The sequence below is a fragment of the Myotis yumanensis genome, unplaced genomic scaffold (genome assembly GCF_028538775.1).
Source record: "Myotis yumanensis isolate MYYU_CA2020_CCGP unplaced genomic scaffold, mMyoYum1.0.hap1 SCAF_19, whole genome shotgun sequence".
NCBI classification, from domain to species: domain Eukaryota; kingdom Metazoa; phylum Chordata; class Mammalia; order Chiroptera; family Vespertilionidae; genus Myotis; species Myotis yumanensis.
The window spans coordinates 24,450,944-24,463,329 of NW_027223770.1; the positions used below are offsets into that span (position 1 = coordinate 24,450,944).

At 42.3% G+C, this 12,386-nt stretch overlaps 1 protein-coding gene across 2 annotated transcripts in view; it reads left to right on the top strand.

The window, feature by feature from the left end:
* KREMEN1 (kringle containing transmembrane protein 1) overlaps positions 1-12,386 on the top strand; it is a 50,385-nt gene that overhangs the window by 12,732 nt on the left and 25,267 nt on the right. For both annotated transcript variants that reach the window (XM_070399263.1, XM_070399264.1), the window contains exons 2-3: positions 2,920-3,082; positions 6,695-6,786. In XM_070399263.1, the coding sequence (XP_070255364.1) occupies positions 2,920-3,082; positions 6,695-6,786 (255 nt within the window). The remainder of the gene's footprint in view (positions 1-2,919; positions 3,083-6,694; positions 6,787-12,386) is intronic.

Genomic DNA, 12,386 nt, shown 5'->3' on the forward strand with positions numbered 1-12,386 from the left:
GCCTGCACTTCTGGCTCCCGGGCCACTCCTCAACTGCTCATAGGAGAAGAAGATGTAATAACACACAGCAATTAAAGTCCTAGTAATTGGCAAAGATTGGCTTGATGTTCTTAGAATCATCTAGTCTAGTGGTTTTCACACCTGATTAATTAAAAGAATCACCTGGGCAGCTTTATAGAAATACAGGTTCCCAGGTCTCTCTCTAACTCTGGGGCTGGGAAAGGGCTGTGGTGTGATATACACACCCCTGCCCACAGCCTCACTCTCCCCCTCTCTCTTTTTCTCTAGCAAACAAACTAAGGGCAGAAGAAAGAAGTGGAGATGTTGGGGAAGGGTTTTCTGAGGAGGTAACATCTAGTGTCATGGCAGGTATTAGGGGAATAAAATTTCAGACAGGACGTAATGTGGTGTGTTGACGAAATCAAAAGTAGACCAATGTGGCTCTAGCTGGTTTGGCTCACTGGATAGAGCGTCGGCCTGGGGACTGAAGAGTCCCGGGTTTGATTCCGGTCAAGGGCATGTACCTTGGTTGCAGGCACATCCCCCGTAGTGGGTGTGCAGGAGGCAGCTGATCGATGCTTCTCTCTCATCGATGTTTCTAACTCTCTATCCCTCTCCCTTCCTTGCTGTAAAAAATCAATAAAATATATTTTTTTTAAAAAAGTAGACCAATGTGGCTGGTGCACAGTGAGTGACCAGGGGAAGAGCTTGGCGGGTGTAGCAGGAGGGAGGGCCCCGGGCCATGTCATGGAAGCTTTGCAGACAACAAGGTGGAAAGTTTGGGTTTTGTTCCCAGTGCTGTCTTCCTGAGAATTTGGAGCACTGTGTGGAGAATGGGTTGCAGAAGCCCAAAAGTGGAAGCAGTGAGACCTGAACAAGGCTGTACTGTCCTCTGATGGTGAACAGGACTAAAGTGCTGGCACCCAAGATGCAGGGGCGAGGGTGGGTTTCAGGGCATATAGTTTAAGGAAGTCAGCAGGATTTGCTGTTGAGTGGGAGGTGGTGTGAGGGAGAATATGGGGAAAATAAGGACGATGCCGAGGGGTTCCACTAGAGCAGCGGTTCTCAACCTGTGGTCGTGACCCCTTTGGGGGTCGAACAACCCTTTCACAGGGGTTGCCTAAGACCATCGGAAAACTCATATATAATTACATATTTTTGTGATTAATCACTATGCTTTAATTATGTTCAATTTGTAACAATGAAATTGGGGGTCACCACAACATGAGGAACTGTATTAAAGGGTCGCGGCATTAGGAAGGTTGAGAACCACTGCACTAGAGGCAGTATGGGGTGTGGTTGAGTGCCCCCGTTGCCTCATCTGTAAAATGGAAGAATGAAGGAGCCGCCCCACTGGGTTGGTGGGGAGTTGATATTTGTATAGCACTTAGAACAGAGCTTGGCACACAGTGAAACGTTCTGTAAGCATTAGTGGTGATGTGGATGATGGTGATTTGTCCAAGGTCGCACAGCTGGTCAGCAGCAGGTCCAGGACGAGAAGCCAGGGCGTCATTCCTTGGTTCACTGCATTTTATGCTACACTGAGCTGCCTCCTTCAATTACCTTTGAACTTCTTTATTTTTGCAGACTCTGGTTGAGGGTTTGGTTGTTGTGCTACATGAAAAGTCACACATCATAACATGAATGTCGCAACAAACACGATAAATTACTCGAGTGTTCTGTGCAGCCGGGATTCCAGATTGTTTTGGCTCTCCATAAAACCGTGCTATCCCAGACAAAACACAGAGCCCAGAGAGTGGGAGAAAGGGGTACAGGAAGAGAGATTTTTAAATAGTCAAAGAAATGTCTTCTAGAATATAGATGTGCTCACATTGTGCACATGCGTACGCAGGAGCAGGCGCATGCACTGCAACAGGAGTCCTTCACATCGGAAGTTAGAGGTCAGTGCATGTCAGGGGAGGGGAAGAAATAAAGCTCAGAATGGTAGTGGGACTCCCCCAGATTGTCAGGTTCCTAATGATACATCTTAAAGAAGTGTTTGAAGTGTTTCTATCTGTCAGTTTCAACTAAGCTAATTTTTAAAAATTGCTCTTTGTACTGTGCCTTTCTCATGAACCTCTGTGAATTTAATGCATGCAATATGTGGGGGGAAATCCTATCAGCCTCAGTTCCCATCCCCCCACCCCCCAAAAAAAGTCTGAGAAGCAGATTTTATTCAGAAGCACATTGTTGCACCTGCAAGGATTTTGCCATTTTACAAAATAGACCCGAGACCATGTTCAGTGTGTCTTGAAGGGATTTCAGAAACAGGTGAGAGAAAATGCCAGCTCGGCCCTTCCTCCCTGCTGTTGACTATTTTGTTGCACTTCTATCTCAGGCAGCGTGGGGAGGACTGTTCTTCATTACCAGGGAATGTGAGTCATTCCCAGACTTGTGTGATTGGGATTCCAAAGCGTTGCTGTATCCGATGGTCTTATTAAACCCAAGTGTCAGTGCAGCCTTTCAGACTGTAGGGGAGAGCTCAGTTACAGCTGGTGACCTGGTTCTAGTTACCACACAGAGACACTGGCGAGAGCCATGACCCCCTCCGAGCACCCAGAATTCCTCGTGGAGGGCTGTTACCAACTGTTCCCAGACTTGGGGGTTTCCTGGTTCACTTCATGGGCTTCAATACATTTAAACTCGCTGTTTACATCTTAGTTGGAATCTGTATACTTTAAGGGGAAATGTTCTAGTGTCTGTAGACAAACCAGTGCCAAGATGAGCCGAGCATTTGGAGGGTACCTCGATTCAGATTACTCAGCCCTGGCGATGTTAATCTTGCTGTGTCCGGGACCTAGCAAGACACTATCCATTTCTAACTTGGTCCAAAGAAAACAAATAAAACATCAACCAGAGAGGGAGGAGACCATAGATGTTGCCAAAAAATTAGTTTGCTCTGTCTTTTCTTTCTCCTAGAATGTTTCACAACCAACGGTGCCGATTACAGGGGGACGCAGAACTGGACGGCACTCCAAGGCGGGAAGCCATGTCTGTTCTGGAACGAGACTTTCCAGCATCCATACAACACTCTGAATTACCCCAATGGGGAGGGGGGCCTGGGCGAGCATAACTATTGCAGGTAAGATGAAGCCACACAGTACTTAAAAAAAAAAATAATCATCTCGTCTCCTCTTCCAACCTTGCTCGCATCTAGGGAAAGCATCTTTGTCTCCTTTTGGCCAACTCAGAAGGCCTTTCTTGTTACTATTTTTTAAATCTTTCTCTCAGACCTTTTTCTACGATTCTTTTCCACTTGGGCTGCTTTGACACTTGTTTCCAGAGCTCTGCTTTTCTGTCTGGTCACTTATATGTCTCTTTGGGAGGGTTTTCTTAGTTGGTCCTTCCACCAGTGGGCACACAGACAGCAAAGCTTCTTAAGCTGCCATGAATGTAGTGGTCAAGCAAAAGCACCATCTGTGGCCCAGACCTCCCTGTGCTTCGGAGCAAAAAAAAAAAAAAAAAAAAAGCTGCCCTGCATTATCCCCTTTTTGCCAGACCAGGATAACCTTTCTAGGGGCAGCGGCAGCCATCACATGTGTGCTGTTTCCTTCCTTTCACTAGATGGGTGTTTCTTTGCTCTTCACCTGTCTGACTCTAGCTCTTAACCTGAGGTCCATGGTGCTCCAAATGTGTACTTGCAATTTTCTGGGGAGGTGACCCATGACTCTGATCAGATTCTCAGTTGTTAGTGATCCAAAACAAGTAAAGAATTACTGGTCTGTGGGGATCAGAGCAAAATTCTAAGCACTTTTGGTTATAGCTTTGTTTTAGCTGTTTATACCCAGGATCCTGGTAATGTGACTCACGATTCAGCAATGTGTTGAATTTAATTATTATTAGGACAAGTGCAAAGGCAGCCTCTTGAGCCATTGGAACAGGGAAAAGTGATTCCTGGGCTACAGTGTCCCCGGTTCCATCAGTAAGCTGGAGTCTCAACCATGGCGTGTTGACCCAGCTGAGCCAACACATTTATCCCCTGCATTGCATAGGCCACACTGTTTACCTTGTGCCCTCTCCATGTATTTCTGTTAACACTCTAGGACCCTTGTGGTTGTCTTGCAGTAACTAGGCCTGTGGTCCATGTTCATTATCCCTGGGCGTTCAGCTCTTTCCTTCACCTCTGCCCTCATTTGTACCAACCGGCCATTTCCCCACAGTTGTGTTGCATTAGTTTCTAGTTTGTTACTATACAAATATTAAGAGCTTTTTCAAAAACAACAAGCATATATTGTTTAAAGTCCCCCATTTTACCTCTTTCCTGGCAAATCCTCCCCACCAAGCCCCACTTCCCAGAGGCAACAAGTTATATAAATGCTACTTCACATTTTGCATTTTATTGTTGAAGTTACAAATGCTCATTAAGTAATTCTTTTATTTTTTTAAATAAAAGAATTACTTATTCTTTTTTAAAAAAAATACTTTATTTTTAAAGCTTTATATTTAAAATTTAATGTTCATTAAATTTTTTTTGCATAATTAAAAATTTAACCCCACTCCATTTCTGGTTTATTCCCTTCCCCTGGTTTTTCTATTCATGGGAATAGTTGGGTTGGGAAGAGTGTTTAGGAAGAGAAACCAGTGTTTGTTTTTTGTTTTTACATATTTATGTTCTTGTTCTAAAGTATCTCTTGGTAGTGGGCCACTGGTTTGTTCTATGATTCTGTTGCTTTCTATCAAGCAAGTCTTCTCAGAAGAGCTCCTGTTTTTAAGTCTGACTTTAAGGTAAATTTGAAATTTCCAATGAGGTTTCATTCAGATGAAAAAAAAAATCTTTTCTCATAGATTAGCACCCTGTTCTCTCTACGGCTCCCAGACACGCACTAGTAAGTGTTTATTAAGAGAGCGGGGGAGGCCGCCTTCCTCAGCCCTGGCCGCTGCAGCCCTGCCCTGCATTGACTTGATGGAATGTCCCTGACCTGGTCCCCAGTGTATACTTCAGAAAAGAGAGGCTGAAATTGTTGATTGTTGTCACATCAGAGAGTCTGGGCCTTTTGCTTTTAGCACTGCAGTGAAGTCAAAGATGAATTTGCTTGTTCTTTATTAAGCTATTCTGATGCTTTTCAGAATGATTTTGACATTGATAACAAACAGTTGTTTTTCTAAGGTCTCTACCAAATACTACATCAAAGCTGAACACTGAATAGAGGGAGGAAAATGACAGTGAAATACTGTTTAAAGCAGGGCTTTGTACAAGTTCTCCTGCTTTGATTTTTCAGCTGACATCCGACACTGTTTGTCTTGTGTGATGTTTCCAGACCCATCACAGTAGAGATGTCTGAGAGATGGCGAGTGATGGGAACGCGCTTTTCTGGGCTCGACCTATCTGGATTAGAGGGAAGACAGAGAGACGGGGAAGAGCAGAATTGGCACTGGCACCTGCCTTTGGGCACAAAAAATAAAAGGACCCTTTGTGCTTTAGGGCGGCTTATCTTCTGGGCCACACAATAGACTTATCCCTCTCGAGCCTGATAGGGGTTGCTCCAAAGCTCCGGCTGTTGGGTCTTTATGCCTGTTTCCGGCCTAACCAGAGTGTCGGGTTTCCAGTGTTCTGAGTCTAAAGAAAGGGACTTGGAAAGAGTGAAGAGAGGCCAGGCTTTTCTGTGTGTCCAGTAACCCCTGCCCTTTTTTGTTCTGGTTCTGCAGTGTTGCCTGTTATTGTCATGGCGTCTCTGAGTTGAAGACCCTGAAGGGCATTCATTCCAAGCCATTCATTCAGAAATGTGAAATTAATTTTTTAAAAATATTATTGCTATATCAGAAGTTGGTGCCAGGATTACAGGATTTTAGGTTCTGATTGAAACCCTTTGGCCTAGTTTTCTTCAGAATTCTCTAAGAAATTCACGTTTTAAGATAAGAACAGGACCCATTTTTTACATTGAATTTACTGGGATGACATTGGTTAATAAAATTATGTTGGTTTCAGGGGTACAGTTCTACAATACATCATCTGTATATTGTATTGTGTCACCACCTCAAGGACCCATTTCTATGAAACATAAGTTGACCAGACTAATCTGGTGAAAGCTCATCAATGGAGTCTATGATATGTAAATTTCCCATATTAATAAAGTGTGTCTCTACACCACATTTTAACAAGCTGCCTAGCATTCCTTTGTATGGCTATAACATATTTATTTAAGCAGTCATTAATTTTTGTTTCTAACTTTTTTGTATTATAAAAATGTTGTGATGAACATCTTTATAAGTAAAGAGTACCTTAGAATAAAATACTAAAGGAGAAATTGCCAAGTAAAGGGAGTGTGCATATTTTGAGGGCTTTTGACTCTTAATTACCAAATTGCCATCCTGACCGTTTGCATCCTTCACATTCTTATCCACAATATCAAGGAGCACCTGTGCTCTCTCAGCCATGGGAATTGCCATGTTTACACAGTGCTGTTTGTCATGATTTGTTCAGTGGTCGGTTGTCCTGGTTACACTGTAGTGAATTTGTGTAAATATATATCAGCTTTGCTCACCCCCCAACCTCCTCCTGCTCCCATATTCTGAAATATATGTTGGAGGAAGAAGGTATTACCAATTTTTTCTTCATAAGAGGTGGCATTGAGGTATATACCAATTATAAAAAATAACAGAAGCTGGAGCGTTCCTTTTTGGTAAAACTGAAAAGCAATGAGCCTGTTGACTTAAAATGACAAAAATGTTACTGGTATGTCCTTTTCCCCAACAGAAACCCAGACGGAGATGTGAGCCCCTGGTGCTACGTGGCGGAGCAGGAGGACGGCGTCTACTGGAAGTACTGCGAGATCCCTGCTTGCCAGAGTAAGACCCTCACGCACTCCTGCAGGTTCAGGACCCTCACACACCCCTGCAGGTTCAGGACACTGAACACTGAGAGTGTAGAATGAAGGCTGCTGCCGGAGGGCAGGCAGTTCAGGTAGCTGGATTTCATGAAGCAGGTGAAGGGAGAAGCCATCCTGGCCTGAGGATTTTCACTTCTCTTGTTGAGCTTTTCAGAAATGTGGAAGCCTGGTTCCCTCGGGATCCCATTTCCTTGATGGATAAACTCAACCAGAATTTTTACTTCTCCTCAGTTTCCTCATGCTTATTCTTTCATGGGTAGAGATGGCAATAGTGGCAAGCCAGGGAAAGTACCTTATACTTTTGTGAATGAATTTTTTTTTTAGAATGAATAAAGACAGTGAAACTAAGTTATGACACTACTTATTATTTGGATTTAATGTGCTGTGTTCCCTGAAACATGATATTTAGTAAATATCTAATTAGATACCTTCCAAAGCCAATGGGATAGACCTTTTCCTCACATTAGCATTTAGAGGTTCTGTTGTTTTTATGAAAACTTACAACTTGTCCCTTTCTACTACCAAAAAAACCAAATCCCAAACATCCCAGTTTCTTTAGTCTTTTCCTAGGAGGCCTGTTTTCTAACTGTTTCACTCCTTTATTCCTATAATTAGTGTTTATGATATCTAAGATACAAAGGCAGGAAGATACCCTGACCCTTGGGAAATATATGATGTGGCAGGGAACCTTAGAAAGATACTTTAAAACAAGGTAGAAAATATTGTAGGAAGATTTAAAGTACAGAAACCAAAACTAAACATGGTACTATAAGGAGATTCCGAATGTAGTGTTTGTAATATCTTCTTAAATATGCCAAATGGGCAGGGTTTCTCAGTTCCTAGAGCTGAAACAGGACAGCTCTTTTATAGTCATTTTACCTGAGTAATTTTTTTTCCTTGTTATTTAAACCTGCTCCTTGCCTGCCTCCTTCCGTATTCCTCAGGTCAGGAGCCTGTGTATATAGAGTGATATGGTGGTTTGCATGGAACCTGGGACCCGCACACTCATGCTCACTGCAACTATCCAGATTCTGATGCCTCAAGGGGAAAGGGTGGCCCCTAAATTGGTGCTGCAGGCCCAGTGCTCACCTTTCATAAGTTAAAGTTCCAAATGTCACCCCTGCTTGGCAGTTAGGTTCTGGTTTCATTATCCTTCCAGCATGCATATGTCTTGATTCAGTCCCACAATTGAGAAAACAGTAAAGAACAGAGGAAAGGGCTTTTGCTCAGTCTGCTTAATCAAATTTTTAAAATGAAAAACATCTCATTTGGCCCTAGTTATGTAAAGAAGAAAGGGACAGGGGGAGAGGAAAGCAGATTTTCCTCGGTCCATTTGTTCGACACAAAGATAGTCTTTTAGTACCAGCCTATGTATGTCATTCTCTCAGGAATGGCAAAGAGGGGATTTCAATCTGGCAGTTTTGTTTGGAAAGATAATCCTCAACTTGCATTTATAAAATATAATTTGGGCCAGTGGGAGCTGACTCAATGTGGTCACTGAAACTAAGGTTCAGAAGAGAAAATTAGAGCAAAAATGGTACAAGCCATCTAGTACCCCTCTAATTCAATATTTGTTGCTCCAAAAAAGGGAAATTTAATATCATTTCCTTTTTGTATGGCCCTTAGTTAACCCTCTCAAAACTCCTAATGCTGGCCTTGAAATGGTCTAGGTAGGGAGACTTACAGAAATTTGGAATAAGCACTGGGCAGTACCTAGTTTGAGGGGGTTGGGAGGGCCTGGCTTGATGATATTGAGGTTCTTTGGAAAAGCCTTATGTTCACCCTGTGGGCACCAAGGCTCCCACCAAGCTGAGGCTCAAACCTTGAATCTGGCAGAACATTGTGCATCGAGTGTGTCTGATTAGCATAGCTGAGAAAGACTCCTGTGATAGTTGCAGCAAGAGACCTTGGTAATTGCCTTAGTGGACTCAACTGAATACATGCCTGCCTATTTTAGGCCAGTTTTGCCCTATTTCTGGATGTGGAGTCATAATTTTCATGAATAATACGAACCCTCTGTGTGAAGCCCCGCTATTCATGATTAGCACTGAACTTGTCATACAGGAAAAGGCCTGTGACATGATCAGACTCCTGGAAAGTTCATATCTGAATATAACAGACCCAGCAGGAGCCAGGGGGAATGAATGTTTAGGGACAAAGCAGAGTGTGGTTGAATGGCGGGCCATTGTGTGAAGACCGGAATCTCTGCCCCTCGGCGTGTTACACAGAGAGCTAAAACGAGCAGGGAGGCAGCGATGGAGTGTGACTCAAAAGGGGGCACAGAGAAATTTGAACTGTGCTCTTGACCTACAGAGCACGGATCAGAACTTGCCGTTCCAAGGAGCACACTCTCCGGTAATTGGATTTGCTCCTCACACCACTTCTGCCGACGTGTTTCTCAGAATCCCCAAGTTTTTAGTGCAGGCAAAAGAAATACAGAGTTTTAGAAGTAAATTCCAACATTATCAAATTTATCATCCCTCTAGAGTCCACTCTAAATCTGTAAGTCCTGCTGGTTTGACTATTACGGGGGAAATCATTTGGCTTAAAATCTGTTGTTTGCTTATCTCTCTTTTGTAAAAAATCTCCCTCACCATTCTAATTCCCACTTATTTCACTGCTTGAGTGACATCTTGTATGGACCTCAGCATTGCTCTTGCTTTGCTCTATTTTTCTTATCGGTTCTTTATAACAGTATTGTTTTTTTAAGTAGATAATCTAGTTGTGAGTTGGGGAGGAACCTGAAAATGGCATTAAAAGCTAATATAATTTTCTTCACACACAGCTGATTTGGGCCACATGCATGAAAAACTTACCTTTCATCTCTGAGAGATATTTTTGTTTACTATCATTCACCTGACTTCTATAAATCCAACTATAAAAATTCATCTTTGAAATAATAAAATTTGAATACAGACTATTAGATTATATTAAGGAATCATTGTTAATTGTATTAGGTACAATAAAGTTCTTTTAAATTATAGATACATATTGAAATATTTGTGGTTAAAATAACATTATATCTGGGATTTGTTTTGAAATGGTTCAGCCTCCCCAAAAGTGAGTAGGTGGGGTGAGGGAAATAGATAAAATGAGAATTTTTTTATTTTATTTTTTTACAAAGTGGTCATTTGGCCCTGGCGGGGTGTCATCCTGTGTATGGAAAGGTTGCCGGTTAGATTCTCTGTACCGGCTCCATTGTGCAGGAGGGCCGTGCAGGAGACAGCCATTTGATATTTCATTCTCACAATGTTTCTTTCTCTCCCTCTCCCTTCCTCTTTCTCTAAAAATCAATTTTTAAAAAAATCTCAGAATAAAAAAAAAAAGTGGACATTTGTTGATGCAGAGTGCCAGGCTCATTCTTCTTTCCTACTTTTGTGTATATTTGAAAGTTTCCATTGCAAAATATAAATTTTATAATATTTTAAAATTATATGATATTTTAAATATTAAAAAATTAAATGCATTCAAAATATATGGATTCAAATGTGTAATAAGAGTAACCTAGACCCCGTCCCGCTGCCCCTCCTGGCCCGCGCGGTGTCCTCGCAGCAGCTGCCCTGGCCAAAAAAAAAAAAGAGTAACCTAAATTGTAATACTTTTACATGTAGCTCACAAGTATCTGTGTTAGTTATTAAAGTTAGTGATTACAGTTTTTGTTATTGAAGTTAATAAAGATTAGTTATTTAAGGTTATTAAAACTGTTATTTAAGTTAGTTATTATTAAAGTTAAAGATAGTTATTTAAAGTTAGTTACTAAAGTTTAAAATCACAAGGACTCTAGAGGTTATTAGCTGTGACGAATAACATTTTTTTTTAAGCTCCAATCATATGCTAGACCTTATACAACATGGGGACACAAGGATGGCATTGGTCTGCAGCCTGGGGTAGGGGGAGCCCCTGGTCTAGAACTGAAGACAGACACATAAACAGATGGGGATATGCAAGATACTCTATAACAAGTGAGATGAGCAAGAGGTTGGGAGTACTGAAGAGGGCCGCTGCCCGGGCATGGTGGGAGGCAGGGGCTACTGTTTGTCAGAGAGGGCTTCTGGACATAAGACCTGGGGTCTCAGTGTGGGGCTTCTCCAACTTTAAGGTTCCATGTAAAAATGTAGCAGTGCGGTCCGCAGGGACCTTACGCAGACGCAGATTCTGATTCAGTAGGCCTGGGATACACTTGAGACTCTGTTTCTAACAGGCCCCTGGGAGGCTGGAGCTGCAGGGCCATGCTTTTTAGTAGCTGAGTTCTAGATGGTAGGGTCAGGTGGAGCAGAGAGGACATTGGAGGCAGAGGGAACAGTTTGTGTGCACACGCCCACACACTCGAATGCTCAAGTAAAGCCAGTGTTGCTGAGACAGAAATTTTAAGAAGGAATAGGAGTTGAGGTTTGAAAAGAATTAGGTGGGGCCAGATAACAGGAGGTCTTATGATTTGGATCTGGAGTTTGGACTTGACCCAGGAAGATGGTGATGAGGCTGAGGAGAGTGTGGAGTGTTAGGAGACGTTTCTCCATAGTTTCTTAAGTCTCCATATTAGGGATTTAGGGCAAGGCTTCTCCCTCTTTTTTTTAAATATATTTTATTGAATTTTTACAGAGAGGAAGAGAGAGAGAGAGAGAGAGAGTTAGAAACATCGATGAGAGAGAAACATCGATCAGCTAAGGCTTCTCCCTCTTAATCTGTGAGACGTTCCCTAGTGATTGTATCAGCCACACAGGCCAGCCCTTCCAGGATGCCAGTGATAGCACCTGGGCAATATGGGACCTCTGGTCAGTCTCAGCCAGTGACCTCACAGGCTCAAGTTCCTTTGAATTGACACCCTGACCTTTATTAAAACAGGTCTGCTGTTCCTTACAAAAATGCAGCCCAAAAACCAGGATTTGAAAACTTCCAATTGTCATCCTACTAAGAGTTTTTAAAGCTATGTTCAGAGTTTGGGTAAAAAGCCAAGGGCACTTCGGCAGCGGTGGTCAAGGCGGTCTCTCAGTTATAGGAAATGTTTTCTGCATTTTAATGTCAACACTGATTTTTAGTATGTTTTCGCTTTTATTTGAGCTATTATTGAGTACCTACTGTGTACAAAGCATTTATGTTCACATTATCTTATTTATCTTTTTTCAACAGTCCTATGAAGCAAGTGGTATGTCCTCTTCCAACCACCCATGCCCCATTGTTCAAATGAGAAAATAAGGCTAAAGTAGTTAAGTGATTTGATGAGGATTATGCTCTGAGCCAAACAGGATTTGAATCTAGGATTCCTAATGGCAAGACCAATGCCCTTTCTTTCCAGTACTCGAGAAAAGCCCCATTTCTTTTATTTCTGTGAAAAAAAGGGGGCCCTGGGATGGATCCAGGCTACTGTTGAGGTCATTCCTGAGAATATTCTTTGTGGATTGTTTGGGAATTAGAGTTTGAAATTCTGATAGTATGCCGAATTATTAAGATTGCCTTTTTGACATTGTGGAAACCAAAGGATTAACTCAGTGGCGACAGAGGGTCTGCAGTTCAAGCTGTTAGCTCTAAGTCATTTTCTTTTCTTCTTTGGGTTTGGGAAAT